Source organism: Dendrobates tinctorius, unplaced genomic scaffold (genome assembly GCF_039654945.1).
Source record: "Dendrobates tinctorius isolate UK_male_01 unplaced genomic scaffold, ASM3965494v1 ptg000162l, whole genome shotgun sequence".
NCBI classification, from domain to species: domain Eukaryota; kingdom Metazoa; phylum Chordata; class Amphibia; order Anura; family Dendrobatidae; genus Dendrobates; species Dendrobates tinctorius.
This window is the reverse complement of record NW_027361829.1, coordinates 21,810,399-21,828,281: the sequence shown is the minus strand read 5'-3', so window position 1 is coordinate 21,828,281 and position 17,883 is coordinate 21,810,399. Positions and strand designations below refer to the sequence as shown.

General features: G+C 45.1%; 1 protein-coding gene across 1 annotated transcript in view; it reads left to right on the top strand.

Annotated features, from left to right (window-relative positions):
• Positions 1-17,883, top strand: part of ITGA9 (integrin subunit alpha 9) — a 711,654-nt gene that overhangs the window by 395,936 nt on the left and 297,835 nt on the right. Inside the window, exon 17 of the mRNA XM_073549890.1 lies at positions 9,937-10,013. Coding sequence (XP_073405991.1) covers positions 9,937-10,013 — 77 coding nt within the window. The remainder of the gene's footprint in view (positions 1-9,936; positions 10,014-17,883) is intronic.

Sequence of the window (17,883 nt, the reverse complement as noted above, 5' to 3'; positions counted from 1 at the left end):
TGTCCGGAGTTACCTCTTAGTTACTCCTCATGCAGGATGCCCGTTCCCTCCTGGGGACTGTCCCAGACACACAGGCCAATATACACAGGCCTGACAAGGTCCGCAGCCTCAGCATGTGCTCTTCAGGAAGGCAGCACACCTTCCAAGACCTAGGCCTTCCAGGACCTTCCACATGGCCCAATCAGATCCATGCACTCTGTTTCCATGTGACCAGACCTCAGGCACATTATATGGTCCATAACCACACCCACAGGTGAGTCATGGATGACATGGTTCATGACCTCATTGCAGGTCCTATTTCCCACAGCCACACATACACATATACAGGTTTTACTATGGGCATTCAGACACACGGGGGTGGGTTTGCAGGTGACTCGTCCCACCCATCTCACCAAGTCACCTGGATGCTTCCCTATTGTAAACTGAAACCATCAGCAGAATATCTGCTGATTAAAACCGGTTCCAGCTTCCATCCCAGGGCCACCCCCCCGGGATACATATCGGTCATTTACCATCCTGCCGTTCATCCTTTCTCCATTACAATAATGGACATGCCTGTATGTATGTCCTGGGACGCCCACACAGCGCCCCCTAGCTGTCACAGGGGTCACTGCACTACAGTATGTATGTGGTAATTTGTGTGTATTGGCCACAAAATATCTGAGTAATCCTACCTTGAAAACAGAGAAAGAAGAGTTAGAAAGACAATAGATAACATTTTACTATCAGTCTTAATATGGCTAGACAAATTCTTCGGCATGCAGCTCATAAGAGAACATCATGCATGGAAAGATGCCAATCTGATGTATGAAGGAGCTGGCAGCTTGACAACCATATATCTGAGCGCAGCAAATCAGCAAATTCTTTAAAACTTCTAAATTAGCTTTACTCAGCAAAACCATATGCCAGATAGACAAAATGGGTAAGTAAATTACGTAATTTTGATACTCTAAATGCAAATCACCCAGCATATAAATGAAACACTGAGAAAAGTAAACTGTGAAGCTCCTGGATTGCTGAAATGGTAATATATGCAGAATAATGGAAAAAATGCAATAATGTATAGCACACTATTATTAGCTACAGTTCCAGTCATGTTTATCTTCTCTTGGCTATAGTTCAGGGTGGGCAAATATTTTTTTCTAATGATCACATAATATACTGTGACCAAACCAACAGGCCAAACTTCTGTTCATTATTGTTGTTTTTTATTAATTTATATCGAGTAATATTGAGCAGAATTAAGTCTTGTGACTCTCTGCTGCTGCTAACATATGTTACAATAGGCCTTATTGCAATATGTATTCTTACTTTTAGCAATGAATCATCACCATATGCAGTGGCATGTGAAAGTATTCATCCCCTTGAGTTTTTACCTATTTTGTTACATTACCTGTGTTTAAATGTTTTTGTAATCCGATTTGTGTGTGATGCAGAAGACTATTCAGAGGTAATTGCTGACATATTTAAAATAGTGAGGGATCAGCTTTATTTCCCTTAATGTGGTATATAAAAGGTAATATAAATTTGTCAAACTTAATTTCTTTATGTATTAACCTTTTTTGCAATTTCAAGTATGGTAGGGCTCATGTACAAGTAGTATGGTGCTCATGGGCTGCTACGGGGCTCTACTGTAGCTCCATGTGCATCCAATTTAAAGGGGTTGCCCAGGCTGAAATGAAACGTCTGCAATCATGATACAGTTGTGTGAAAAAGTGTTTGCCCCCTTCCTGATTTTTTATTCTTTTGCATGTTTGTCACACTTAAATATTTCAGATCACCAAACAAATGTCAGGAACACCGCACTGCACTTGCTTACTGGGCCAGTGCGCGTGTCCTGAGTACAAAAACTATGCACAAAGATACCTGTGGAGCGGGGCAGCAGTGGTGACGATGCGTGCTCCAGACTAACAGGACCTGAAGCACGTGACTGCTGAGGGCGTGGTCTAAACTTCAGAGAGCTAGGAGCTGAAGGAAAACTCCTAGAAAGATAACTATTGAACAAGTTACCAAGGGGCACAGACAGGGACATAAAACCAGATCAGGCCAGGGTCAAAGCATGAAATAGCACGACAGTACCAAAGGACCAAAGGATTAGACAGAATAGATAGTCAGGACGAAGCAATAGATCAGTAAACCAGAACGGGCAATAGATGGTACAATAGGGGCAAACGGTAGCGGAGTAAAGATAGCCAAGCCAGGAGGTCAGAACCGGAGAAGACAATAGTACCAAAATGTGAGACAGAGAACAGAGTGAGCGGACAGACCGGGTTATACACTGGAAGCAAACAAGCAATGCAGTATACACGCACACCAGGTGTCAGATACACAGCCAGAACAACAGTATAGCTGACAAGGAATCCTAGTCTGGAGTTGGTATAAATATCCCTCCCAGATCCAAAGGGAGGCCAGCAAAAGTCAACCCTGCGAGAACAGGCCATTAACCATGTCCTATACCATGACAGTACCCCCCTTAATGGGGGGCCATAGGAACCCCAGGCTTCTCAGGGTATCTGGAATGAAAAGCCCGCACCAGTCGATCAGCGTGCACCGAACTGGCCGGAACCCATGACCGATCCTCAACGGAATATCCTTCCAATGAATAAGGTACTGAAGTCTCCGACGCACCCACCGTGAATCAATGATGCGCCCTACCTTGTAGTCCAGTTGACCCTCTAGCAATACTGGAGGAACCACAGATGAAGGATCTTCTCTAACTGTCCCCACAGGTTTTAATAGGGACCTGTGGAAGACGTTAGATATTTTGAAAGAGGTGGGCAACTGTAATCTGTAGGCCACTGGGTTGATCACCTCTACAATCTTGTATGGGCCAATAATTTTGGGGCCCAACTTCATAGAGGGTATCTTAAGTTTGATGTTACGGGTGGACAACCAGACTTTTTCCCCCACTGTCAATGCAGGAACCACCCCCCTCCTCCTGTCCGCAAAATGTTTGAACTTCTTCTGGGCTTTGGAGATGTTCCCCTGCACCTCCCTGCAGGGTTTTTAACTGTTGTACCATCCCCTCGGCACCAGGGCAACCCGAATCCATACAAGAAAACTCCCCAGACTGGGGAACAAACCCATAATTGACCTGAAAGGGAGAATTTCCAGTAGACTGATTAATACGATAGTTGAATGCAAATTCTGCCATGGGTAATACCTCACACCAGTCTTCCTGTCTGGAGGAGGCCAGGCATCTCAGAATCTGCTCCAACGACTGGTTGGTGCGTTCAGTCTGTCCATTGGATTCCGGGTGATAGGCAGAGGAGAATGACAATGTGACCCTCAACGTCATACAAAACGCTCTCCAAAACCTGGCCACAAATTGCGCACCCCTGTCCGACAACACGTTCACAGCCACTCCATGCAACCGAACAATGTGCTGTAAAAACAAGCGGGCCAAGGTTTCAGCAGATGGTACCGCAGGTAATGGCACAAAGTGGGCTTGCTTAGAAAATCTGTCAACTACTACCCATACCACCGAGTTGCGCTTGGAAGGGGGAAGATATTAGTGATAAAGTCCATGGACAGGTGTGTCCATGGTTTATCCGGAATTGGCAGAGGCACCAATTCCCCGGCCGGCCGGACCTGAGAGCTTTTCGAGCTAGCACACACCCCACAAGTACTTACAAACCTTTTGATATCACTACCCATAGAGGGCCACCAAAAACCTCTGGCCATTGCCCCTCAGGTAGCTGCAATACCAGGGTGTGCGCTTAACACAGAATCATGAAATTCTTGCAGGAGTGTTCGGGTACAAACAATTTACCTGGGGGTTTTTTCCTCGGAGCCTGTGCTTGTGCTTCCAGAATCTCTCTCTGTAACTCAGAGGAGACTTCGGCTACAACCACTCCCGGTTGAAGAATGTAGGAAGGAGGTTCTGGAGGGGACACAGAATCAAAACTTCGGGATAAGGCATCCGCCTTTACATTGTTTAGACCCTGGTTGGAACGTGATGGTAAAATGAAATCGAGAAAAAAAAGTGCCCACCGAGCCTGTTTGGGGGTTAATCTCTTAGCAGACTCGATATAGGCCAAATTTTTATGATCAGTGATGACCGTAATGGGATGAGCGGCCCCCTCCAAAAAATGCCTCCATTCTTCGAAGGCCAATTTAGCCGCTAACAATTCCCTGTTGCTGACATCATAGTTTCTCTCGGCCGAAGAGAACTTTTTCGAAAAAAAGGCACAGGGCTGAGGTTAGTCAGAGTAGAGGGGCCCTGGGACAACACTGCCCCACCACCACCTCTGAAGCGTTGACCTCCACGATAAAAGGTCTTGACCAATCGGGTTGTACCAACAAAGAGGCTGAAGTAAAGCATTTCTTTAATGCAAGGAAGGAATTTTTTGCGGCCACGGACCAATTTTTTACATCTGCCCCTTTAAGAGTGAGGTCCGTCAAGGGTTTCAACACCTGCGAGAACCCTTTAATGAACTTCCCATAATAGTTAGCGAAGCTCAGAAATCACTGCAACCCCTTCATATCATGAGGCTGCACCCAATCTGTAATGGCCTGAACCTTCCCTGGATCCATGCGGAATCCCTCCCCAGATAGATTCAATTACACCCAGAAAAGACAGTTCTTGCATAAAAAACGAGCACTTCTCCAGCTTAGCGTATAAATAGTTCTCCCGTAGTCTCATAAGAACCGTACGAAGATGGTGTAAGTGTGACTGACTGTCCTCAGAATATACCAAGATGTCATCCAGGTAAATGACTACATAACGCCCAATCAGGTCAGAGAAAACAACATTAATGAAATTCTGAAAAACAGCAGGGGCGTTAGTGAGGCCGAATGGCATAACCAGGTTTTCAAACAGCCCCTCAGTCGTCAGGAACGCTGTTTTCCATTCGTCCCCCTCCCGGATCCTTATAAGGTTATAAGCCCCTCATAGATCGAGCTTAGAAAACCATTTGGCCCCCATGAGTTGGTTACATAAATCGTAAATCAACGGGAGAGGGTACGTGTTGTTAACGGTAATTTTGTTCAGTTCCCGAAAGTCGAGGCATGGTCGCAACCCACCATCTTTTTTCTTTACAAAGAAAAACCCCACTGCCACGGGTGAGACCGAGGGCTGAATATGCCCCTTGCGAAGGCTCTCTTTGATGTACTCTTTCATAGCTTGGCGCTCATGCCCGGACGAATTAAACAAACGAGCCTTGGGTAATTTGGCTCCAGGTATTAAATCAATGGCACAATCATATGGTCTATGTGGTGGGAGCGCCTCAGCCTCGCTTTCGGAAAACACGTCTTCAAAGTCTCTCAGGTACTCCGGAATACCCTCCAGACCGACAGACAACACAAATACAGATTTTATCGGATTGACAAAAGGAACCAGGTCACCACACAAACCATTATCATTACATTCCCATCGGATGATCTCCTCCTTCACCCAATTAATGAGAGGATTGTGGCGTTGCAGCCAGGGCATCCCCAATACCAATCCTGCAGGCAGATTATTCATAATGAAACAACTTAACTTTTCCACATGAGTGGAACCCACTTTCATAGAAAAAACTTCAGACATGAAACAAACTCCATCCCAGGTAAGGGGGAATGAATCTACAGCCACAATTTTAACAGGGTCGTTCAACCTGACTGTCCCTATCTTATTAAGAGTGACAACTTGGGCATCAATCAGATTAATGGAGGAACCAAAGTCAACAAAGGCATTGGTCATAACAGGACCGCCATCAAGTTCCAATTGAACCTGGAGCACCATCTTTGTAAGAGAGAAAAAATGTACCTGGGAGTCTGGACAACCTCCCCGATTGTTGCCCAGACTCAGTCGTTTCTCTGATGGTTTCACTGAAGAAGGACAGGAGGGGCAATTCCTTTTCCAATGTCCAGAGGCTCCACAGTAAAAGCATAGTAGGTTGTCTCTACTGTGCCTTCTCTCTTTCTCCTTAACCGAGACTGACCCAATCTCCATGGCCTCAGATACAGGTACAGTGTTACACAATTTGGAGTACAAAGGAGACTCTTGTTGCATCATTCCTCTAGCACGGAGTCTCCGGTCCACATGGACCGCCTGCATCATGGCATCCTCCAGGGTATCAGGAGGAGAATGTAATGCCAGAGTGTCCTGCAGATGGTCAGACAGGCCCCTGCAGAACAACCCCCTCAGGGCAGCATCTTTCCAGGGTACTTCGGAGGCCCAACGTCTAAACTCTGAGCAGAACCATTCAGCAGAGTTCCTCCCCTGTGTCACACTCATCACCATATCCTCTGCCAGACGCACTCTATCAGGCTCATCATAGATGTGCCCCAGAGCCTCAAAGAACAGGTTTACAGACATACTTTCAGGAGCAGAGGAAGAGAGCGAGAAAGCCCATGCCTGTGGATCCCCCTAAGTAGGGAAATGACGACCCCCACCCTCTGGAACTCGTCCCCGGAGGAACGGGGCCTTAGGGAAAAAAAAGCTTGCATCCTTCTCTGAAGGACCTGAACTCCCTTTTATCCCCTGAGAAAGGGTCTGGCATTTTTACCGGCGATTTGGGAGATGCTAATGACACATCTCTACCCCCAGAACTCGGAGCCCCTGCAGCGACAGCACCCTACACAGTATCCACCAACTGTGGCTGGGTATGGACTATCGTGCGCTGTTCCACATTGAGCTTATGGAACATTTGGGTCAGGTGCTTGACCTGATCAGCCAAAGCTTGCATGGGATCCATGAGGAAAACACTTTTTTTTTCCCTCAGAGAGAAAAAACCTGAAAGGGTCAGCTATAATGTCAGGAACACCACACTGCACTTGCTCACTGGGCCAGTGCGCGTGTCCTGAGTACAAAAACTGTGCACAAAGATACCTGTGGAGCGGGGCAGCAGTGGTGATGATGCGTGCTCCAGGCTAACAGGACCTGAAGCACGTTACTGCTGAGGGCATGGTCTAAACTCCAGAGAGCTAGGAGCTGAAAGAAAACTAGAAAGATAACTATTGAACAAGTTACCAAGGGGGGCAGACAGGGACGTAAACCCGATCAGGCCAGGGTCAAAGCACGAGATAGCACGACAGTACCAAAGGATTAGACAGAACGGATAGTCAGGACGAAGCAATAGATCAATAAACCAGAACAGGCAATAGACGGTACAATAGGGGCAAACTATAACGGAGTAACGATAGCCAAGCCAGGAGGTCAGAACCGGAGAAGACAATAGTAGCAATATGTGAGACAGAGAACAGAGTGAGCGGACAGACCAGGTTATACACGGGAAGCAAACAAGCAATGCAATATACAAGCACACCAGGGGGTCAGACACACAGCCAGAACAACAGTATAGCTGACAAGGAATCCTAGTCTGGAGTGGGTATAAATACCCCTGCCAGATCCAAAGGGAGACCAGCAAAAGTTAACCCTGCGAGAACAGGCCATTAACCATGTCCTATACCATGACAACAAATTTAAATATTAGACAAAGATAACACATGTAATGAAGGTCTTAATTATTAAGGGAAAAGAAATTCAAACCTACAGGGCAGTGTGTGAAAAAGTGATTGCACCTCCCCCTTAAAACATAAATTAACAGTGGTTTATCACATTTTTGGGAAACTGAGTTCAAACTCCCTAGCCACACCCATGCCTGATTACTTACACACCTGTTCTCAACAAAAATCACTTCAATAAGACCTGCCTGACAAAGTAAAGTAGACAAAAAGCGCCTCAAAAGCTAGATAGCATACCAAGATCCAATTCTAATAGAAATGGGAAACAAAGAAATTGAGATCTATCAGTCTGGAAAACATTATAAAGCCATTTCTCAAGCTTTAGGACTCCAGTGAACAGTGAGAGCCATTTTCCACAAATGGCAAAAACATGGAACAGTGGTGAACCTTCCCAGGAGTGACCGGCCAACAAAAATTACCTCAAGAGCACAGCGATGACTCATCCAAGAGGTCACAAAAGACCCCACAACATCCAAAGAACTGCAGGCTTCACTTGCCTCAGTTAAGGTCAGTGTTCATGACTCCACCATAACTGGGAGACTGGGCAAAAATGGCCTGCATGACAGAGTTCCAAGACTAAAACCACTACTGAGCAAAATGAACATAAAGGCTCGTCTCAGTTTTGCCAGAAAACCTCTTGATGATCCCCAAGACTTTTGGGAGAATACTCTGTGGACTCATAAGACAAAATTTGAACATTTTGGAAGGTGTATGTCCCATTTCCTCTGGCGTAGAAGTAACACAGCATTTCAGAAAAGGAACATCATACTAACAGTAAAATATTATGGTTGTAGTGTGGTGGTCTGGGGCTGTTTTGCTGCTTCAGGACAGGTAGACTTGCTGTGGTAAATGGAACCATGAATTCTGCTGTCTACCAAAAAAATCCAGAAGGAGAATTTCTAGTCCTCTATTTGTGACTTCAAGCTGAAGAACACTTGGGTTATTCAGCAGGACAATGATTTAAAGCACACCAGCAAGTCCACCTCTGAAGACTTAAGAAAACAAAATTAAGACTTTGGAGTGGCCTAGTTAAAGTACTGACCTCAATCTGATTGAGATGCTGTGGTATGACCGAAAAAAGCGGTTCATGCTCGGAAACCGTCCTGTGTGGCTGAATTACAATAATTCTGAAGAGATTAGTGAGCCAAAAATCCGCCATGTCATTGAAAAGAGACTCATTGCCAGTTACTGCAAATGTCTGATTGCAGCTGTTGCTGTTAAGGGTGACCCAACCAGTATGTTTAGGGGGCAATCACTTTTTCACACAGGGCCCTGCAGATTTGGATATATTTTTGCCTTAATAATAAAAACCTTCATTTAAAAATTTTGTGATTTCTTGTGTTATCTTTGTCTAATATTTAAATTTGTTTGGTGATCTGAAACATTTAAGTGTGAAAACATGAAAAGAATATGAAATCGGGAAGGGGCAAACACTTTTTCACACAACTGTATGTGACTGCAGGCTGCTGGATCATGACAGTGTGCGATGCCCAGACTGGCAGTATTTCCCTGTATTCCGATCATACTTGTGGTCATGTGCCATCTATACTCTTTGGCTTTTCTTAATTCTCTTCTATTGAGAGGAGCTGGATGAGTCTAGTTGGCACATAACCGAAAAGTATGCTAATCCCATGCATGTGATCGTGACCAATCACTATCAAGGGTAATATAGGGGAACCATGACAGTAAACACATTGTCACAACTTGGCAGTCTGCAGTTTCTATGGATTATTAAAAAAATGACGTAAAATTTTGCAGGTATTTTATCCACTTATGCATTACTAATATAGAATTGTGGGAATTCTATACAGGGTCTGTGCTAAAGACTTGAATGTATACATAGACCTTCCTTATTACTGTGATGCATGTCACCTTTTAAGCGGTTTGTTCTGTATATCATAAAAGCATAACCTGTGAATGAAGAACACATCCAGCAGGTGTGACCATATACCAAGTGTTCATACAGATACCTGGGAATGTCTTGGGCATCGATTATATAATTTCCATTTCTTATTCACACTTATCAAGAGACATTTTTTTCCCTACCTTGCTTTAGAACATGCTGTAATTGTGTTACTTGTGCTGCTCTTAAACGTATTTCTTTGACAAGGATTCTTTTTGTTCTTCTTGAGGAGCTCTCTTCATGACACTTGTGCAGAATGTCCGTTATCTCTAGACCATTGGTCTAGAATCCAGCAGTTGTCAAAGCTGCGGTATGTTTTAACTTGCTGAGACTTGTAGTTTCACAACACCTGGAGCGTCACGGGTCAAACTACATAAGGACAAAGTGTGTTCCCAACTTTCCACTAGTTCTTAATTGATACACATAGTGACATTGGTTAGACCTATACTGCTTAGATTAGGGACACACTTTACTACCAGATACAAAATCTCATTCATGTAAGTAATTGATGACTTTTGCTTCATGTGGTTTCATTTATTCACATATTACTGTGTAACCGGATTCTGTTTCATATTTCTTTGCAGACTTTCTTTGAAAGAAATTGTCGCTCTGATGATTGTCCGGCTGATTTGATTGTGAAGGGACGGTTGCTGCTGTCAAGGTGAGCTCCCAGCGATCCTCTGATTTTGTCTCTACTAAAGCTCTTGGGATTGAATTCTACTGGTCACGCATCTACTGAATGGACTGGCAGTAAACTGGTGGAAAAGTAGCAATCTAGACCTTGAAACACCAAGAAGAAAAAAGATCAGGCAACACCTGCTCTGCCAAAGTTCTTTTACAGTTAGGCTGAGTTCACACGTGGCGTTTTTTTCGCGTTTCCGCGGCGGTTTTAATCGCGCGATTTTGCAGCGAAAACGCGAAAAATAACATGCATTCCTATGGGATTCCGCAATGCTGTGCTAATGCTGCGGTTTTTACCGCGGCTGAATCGCTTCGCGGTAAAAACCGCAGCATGCTCATTAATTTGCGGAATCACTGCGATCCCGCACCCATAGGAATGCATTGTTCCGCTTACTTCCCGCATGTGGCTGTGCACACCATGCGGAAAGTAAGCAGAACAATTGCGGATGGTACCCACGGTCCGGAGGAGAGGAGACTGTCCTCCGGGCTTTGGGTACCATATCCCTGTAAAAAAAAGAATTTAAAAATAAAAAATATTGTTATTCTCACCCTCCGACGTCCCGCGCAGCCTTCCCGCTTCTCTCCAAGCTCCCGTTCCCAGTAATCCTTTGCGAAAATACCCGCGATGGCGTCCGTTCTCGCGGGATCGCGAAGTCTCGCGGTCATTCGCGCGACGTCATCGCGAATTACCGCGAGACATCGCGATCCCGCGAGAACGGACGTCATCGCGGGCATTTTCGCAAAGGATTACTGGGAACGGATGCGCGGGACGTCGGAGGGTAAGAATAACACCATTTTTTATTTTTTGGCATTTTTTCTTTTACTACTGATGCTGCATAGGCGGCCTCAGTAGGAAAAAGTTGGTCACACTCGTCAAACACTATGTTTGACGAGTGTGACCAACCTGTCAATCAGTTCTCCAAGCGATGCTACAGATCGCTTGGAAAACGCTAGCATTTTGCAAGCTAAATACGCTTGCAAAATGCTAGTTTTTCCGCGGGAAAATCGCGGGAATTTAAAATGCGATTTTCCCGTGGACTGGAATTCCGGAATTCTCGCGGTAATTTCCGCGAGAGTTACGGTACGTGTGCACTTAGCCTTATAGTCTGTGGAGCAAATAGCGGGGGACCAATCACTAGGCTTTTTAGCGGTGTCGAAAATTTTTCTCAGTCTGATACCAGAACAAATATGAGGCCCTGCCATAGACATGTCGCCGAAATCAGCGGGTTCTGGTAACATTTTGTCTATATATGGTGACCTGAAAGGGGTATTCTGGTCTAAGAAAGTTGTCACCTATTTACTTGATTACTTGGGACCTCCACTGGTCACCAGATTGGACACTCTTCCCTCATACTGTCTTGTAGTTGTGTGCATATGCCCAGGCGCTCCATTAAAGTCTGTGATACTGACAAGGACAGCACTTGTCTGTCTTTGTATTTATTTATTTTACTCACTTATATAGCTCCATTAATTCCACAGAGGTTTACAGACATTATCAGTACTATTCCCATTGGGGCTCACAATCTAGATTTACTATTACTACTGTATGTCTTTGGAGTGAAGTGGAGAAACCGGAGTACCCGGAGGAAACCCACACAAACACGGGGAGAACATACAAACTCCTTACAGATTTTGTTCTTTGTGGCATTTAAACCCAGGACCCTCTTTCTGCAAGGCTACAGTGCTAACCACTTAGCCACCTTGCTGCCCATATCTTCAGTAGACTTCCATACACTTAGAAAGGAGTGGAGGGGGCATGGACAACCTGCCGCCACAAATAAATCCTCCTGACTGCCGTCTTATGGTAAGGTGAGCACAGATAATACAAACCCCCATTTGGGATTCAGTGATGGTATGTCTGATCCCTTCACAGATTTAGCAGTTAAAGGGGTTTCCACTACCTGGATAACCCTTTTTAAATTAGTCACATTATAAAATAAAAATAACAGTCATCTACTGACTCGGTGGTATTTCATTGATATCGGCACTGGGTATACTGGGTATGCCCGGACCACATGACATTGTTATGCCATGTGAGTCCTGGATCCAGTTCTTCTGCTTTGCTCTCACTTCCCTTGGACAAACCTCAGATAAGCAGACTGAAAGCGTAGCACCTCAATATCAGCTGCTGATTGTTATGCCACATGAGCCCTGCAGCCAATGAGACCCGGTGTCAACATTGTTGGAACAGTGTCTGTACAGGAGGTGGACAACCACTTTAACAACTATCTTGTGGACAGATAATAACTTGCTTAGTCCAGAATACCACCAGATAAAGTTTCAAGAATTCACATAGGTTGCACTTACGGTATTTTAAAATACTTTACAGCACCACTAAATCATACTGTAAAATGTATATACAATATAATATCATGAAGTATCCAAACGTATCTGATACTATCAAGTCCTTGATAAAAAAAAAAATTATGAATGAAAAAATGTTAAAGAAGAAATATTGCCCTCTAATGGTAGTTTAGGAAGAATGTGTGGCACCATACGTAACATAACAGTAAGGAAACATTTTATACAGTGACAAAGGAACATGTCCTAATTTATGCAGATGATACCTTTCTTCATGAGTTATGATGAGTAGGAGTTTGTGAATACTGGTCTGCCATAGGAAGTAACAGACTGTGAGCACTGGTCTGCCATGGGAAGTAACAGACTGTGAGCACTGGTCTGCCATGGGAAGTAACAGACAGTGAGCACTGGTCTGCCATAGGAAGTAACAGACTCTGAGCACTGGTCTGCCATGGGAAGTAACAGACTGTGAGCACTGGTCTGCCATGGGAAGTAACAGACTGTGAGCACTGGTCTGCCATGGGAAGTAACAGACTGTGAGCACTGGTCTGCCATGGGAAGTAACAGACTGTGAGCACTGGTCTGCCATGGGAAGTAACAGACTGTGAGCACTGGTCTGCCATGGGAAGTAACAGACTGTGAGCACTGGTCTGCCATGGGAAGTAACAGACTGTGAGCACTGGTCTGCCATAGGAAGTAACAGACTGTGAGCACTGGTCTGCCATGGGAAGTAACAGACTGTGAATACTGGTCTGCCATGGGAAGTAACAGACTGTGAGCACTGGTCTGCCATGGGAAGTAACAGACTGTGAGCACTGGTCTGCCAAGGGAAGTAACAGACTGTGAGCACTGGTCTGCCATGGGAAGTAACAGACTGTGAGCACTGGTCTGCCATGGGAAGTAACAGACTGTGAGCACTGGTCTGCCATGGGAAGTAACAGACTGTGAGCACTGGTCTGCCATGGGAAGTAACAGACTGTGAGCACTGGTCTGCCATAGGAAGTAACAGACTGTGAGCACTGGTCTGCCATAGGAAGTAACAGACTCTGAGCACTGGTCTGCCATGGGAAGTAACAGACTGTGAGCACTGGTCTGCCATGGGAAGTAACAGACTGTGAGCACTGGTCTGCCATGGGAAGTAACAGACTGTGAGCACTGGTCTGCCATGGGAAGTAACAGACTGTGAGCACTGGTCTGCCATGGGAAGTAACAGACTGTGAGCACTGGTCTGCCATGGGAAGTAACAGACTGTGAGCACTGGTCTGCCATGGGAAGTAACAGACTGTGAGCACTGGTCTGCCATGGGAAGTAACAGACTGTGAGCACTGGTCTGCCATAGGAAGTAACAGACTGTGAGCACTGGTCTGCCATGGGAAGTAACAGACTGTGAATACTGGTCTGCCATGGGAAGTAACAGACAGTGAGCACTGGTCTGCCATAGGAAGTAACAGACTCTGAGCACTGGTCTGCCATGGGAAGTAACAGACTGTGAGCACTGGTCTGCCATGGGAAGTAACAGACTGTGAGCACTGGTCTGCCATGGGAAGTAACAGACTGTGAGCACTGGTCTGCCATGGGAAGTAACAGACTGTGAGCACTGGTCTGCCATGGGAAGTAACAGACTGTGAGCACTGGTCTGCCATGGGAAGTAACAGACTGTGAGCACTGGTCTGCCATGGGAAGTAACAGACTGTGAGCACTGGTCTGCCATGGGAAGTAACAGACTGTGAGCACTGGTCTGCCATGGGAAGTAACAGACTGTGAGCACTGGTCTGCCATGGGAAGTAACAGACTGTGAGCACTGGTCTGCCATGGGAAGTAACAGACTGTGAGCACTGGTCTGCCATAGGAAGTAACAGACTGTGAGCACTGGTCTGCCATGGGAAGTAACAGACTGTGAATACTGGTCTGCCATGGGAAGTAACAGACAGTGAGCACTGGTCTGCCATAGGAAGTAACAGACTCTGAGCACTGGTCTGCCATGGGAAGTAACAGACTGTGAGCACTGGTCTGCCATGGGAAGTAACAGACTGTGAGCACTGGTCTGCCATGGGAAGTAACAGACTGTGAGCACTGGTCTGCCATGGGAAGTAACAGACTGTGAGCACTGGTCTGCCATGGGAAGTAACAGACTGTGAGCACTGGTCTGCCATGGGAAGTAACAGACTGTGAGCACTGGTCTGCCATAGGAAGTAACAGACTGTGAGCACTGGTCTGCCATGGGAAGTAACAGACTGTGAATACTGGTCTGCCATGGGAAGTAACAGACTGTGAGCACTGGTCTGCCATGGGAAGTAACAGACTGTGAGCACTGGTCTGCCAAGGGAAGTAACAGACTGTGAGCACTGGTCTGCCATGGGAAGTAACAGACTGTGAGCACTGGTCTGCCATGGGAAGTAACAGACTGTGAGCACTGGTCTGCCATGGGAAGTAACAGACTGTGAGCACTGGTCTGCCATGGGAAGTAACAGACTGTGAGCACTGGTCTGCCATAGGAAGTAACAGACTGTGAGCACTGGTCTGCCATAGGAAGTAACAGACTGTGAGCACTGGTCTGCCATGGGACGTAACAGACTGTGAGCACTGGTCTGCCATGGGAAGTAACAGACAGTGAGCACTGGTCTGCCATGGGAAGTAACAGACTGTGAGCACTGGTCTGCCATGGGAAGTAACAGACTGTGAGCACTGGTCTGCCATGGGAAGTAACAGACTGTGAGCACTGGTCTGCCATGGGAAGTAACAGACTGTGAGCACTGGTCTGCCATGGGAAGTAACAGACTGTGAGCACTGGTCTGCCATGGGAAGTAACAGACTGTGAGCACTGGTCTGCCATAGGAAGTAACAGACTGTGAGCACTGGTCTGCCATGGGAAGTAACAGACTGTGAATACTGGTCTGCCATGGGAAGTAACAGACAGTGAGCACTGGTCTGCCATAGGAAGTAACAGACTGTGAGCACTGGTCTGCCATGGGAAGTAACAGACTGTGAGCACTGGTCTGCCATGGGAAGTAACAGACTGTGAGCACTGGTCTGCCATGGGAAGTAACAGACTGTGAGCACTGGTCTGCCATGGGAAGTAACAGACTGTGAGCACTGGTCTGCCATAGGAAGTAACAGACTGTGAGCACTGGTCTGCCATAGGAAGTAACAGACTGTGAGCACTGGTCTGCCATGGGAAGTAACAGACTGTGAGCACTGGTCTGCCATAGGAAGTAACAGACTGTGAGCACTGGTCTGCCATGGGAAGTAACAGACTGTGAGCACTGGTCTGCCATGGGAAGTAACAGACTGTGAGCACAGGTCTGCCATGGGAAGTAACAGACTGTGAGCACTGGTCTGCCATGGGAAGTAACAGACTGTGAGCACTGGTCTGCCATGGGAAGTAACAGACTGTTAGTTAAAGAACAACACTGTGCTCAAGAATGTTTTTTATAAGCTGCCAGGGCTTAAAAAAGGTATAGGATATTATTTACTTTCCTTTACATGAAACAACTTTCTCAGTAAAAAGCTATAGATTTGTGTAATTGTTTTGCAGACATGTACAGTACAGACCAAAAGTTTGGACACAGCTTCTCATTCAAAGAGTTTTCTTTATTTTCATGACTATGAAAATTGTAGATTCACTCTGAAGGCATCAAAACTATGAATTAACACATGTGGAATTATATAATTAACAAGAAAGTGTGAAACAACTGAAAATACTGTATGTCTTATATTCTAGGTTCTTCAAAGTAGCCACCTTTTTCTTTGATTACTGCTTTGCACACTCTTGGCATTGTGTTTGTGAGCTTCAAGAGGTAGTCACCGGAAATGGTTTTCACTTCACAGGTGTGCCCTGTCAGGTTTAATAAGTGGGATTTCTTGCCTTATAAATGGGGTTGGGACCATCAGTTGTGTTGTGCAGAAGTCTGGTGGATACACAGCTGATAGTCCTACTGAATAGACTGTTAGAATTTGTATTATGGCAAGAAAAAAGCAGCTAAGGCTGGTTTCACATTTGCGTTTTTTGCGCTGCATTTTTGCACATAAATGCGCATGCGTTTTTTTTCATATACTTAACATGGGTGCGCATAGTCATGCATCTGGCCTTTGTTCAGCGGTGTCCTTCTTTTCAGAAGTGCACACAACTGTGTCCGACGGCACTTTTATGCAGTCCTAAAAAGATGGATCACAGGTCAGATGGCGCCCACAGTGCCGCCATCTTCATCATTATAGGGAATCTTCCACTGGTGGTTCTGTCTGAATCACATATTTCAGAGATTTACATGGAAACCCCGGTGCAAGCGCTCAGCGCAGAACCCAGGATAAATGTGTGCCGAGCCTTACTGCGATCTTTGGGAGGCAGAATTAAAAAATTTACAGCAGGTGAAGAATTGATTTTATTTATTTTTTACACCATTCCTTGTGCGGTATAAGTGATTAGGTGACTTTATTCTTCGGATCGGTGCAATTACAGCGATGCAGGATTTATATTGGGTTTTTATGTTTGGCTGCTGTCACACACTAAAAGACGCTTTTTATTGCAAAAAATCATTTTTGCATCACCATATTTTGAGAACTATTATTTTTCCATATTTTGGCCCACAGAGTCATGTGTCTTTTTTGCGGGACAAGCTGACTTTTTTTTGGTACCATTGTTGGGGACATGACATTTTTTGATCACTTTCTATTCTGATTTTTGGGAGGCTTTTACACAGTGAAAGCTATTTTATAGAAAAAATAATTATTTTATAATTATTTTTGCATTGCTTTATTCTTAGACCTATAACTTTTTTATTTTTCCTCTTATAGAGCTCTATCATGCTTGTTTTTTGCAGGACAAGATGAACTTTTCAGCGGTATCATGTTTATTTATATCCGATGAAGTTTTCCACGGTATCATGTTTATTTATATCCGTCTTTTTGATCGCGTTTTATTGCACTTTTTGGTCGGCGGTATCATGATAAAGCATTGTTGGTTTTTTTTACCTTTTTTAATTTATTTTTTTACAGTGTTCACTAAAGGGGTTAACTAGTGGGACAGTTTTATAGGTCGAGTTGTTGGGGACTTGTGTACTTTTATTGTTTTTTTTCATGCAAATATTTATTTATGGGTACAATATCTTTTGATGCTTTTATTATTATTTTTTATTTTAAATATTTTTACAATCTTTTAAAAAAATAGTTTTACTTTTTTTACTTTGTCCCAATATGGGACTATCATTTTTTGCAGGCTGATCGGTTGTAAAGCATGGGGATGCAGAGATGACAGTACGACTATGCAAACTGTCATCTCTGCACTGACAGGTTAACTTTCCTAGCTCTGGTGACCTGGATGTCGTCATTGGGTCACCATGGCAATGATCGGGACCCTGCGTCAGGGTCTGTGATTCAAAGGCAGAGTGGCTGTCATCCCTCTTCCAGCTCCAGGAATGCTGTGATCATGTTTAATCGCAGCTTTTAGGGGGTTAAAGTGCCGGGAGCGGTGCATGACCGCTCCTGGCAATTAGTGCCGGGTGTCAGCTGTCAGAATCAGCTTATACCCGGTGGTGATTGCGATGACATAATAA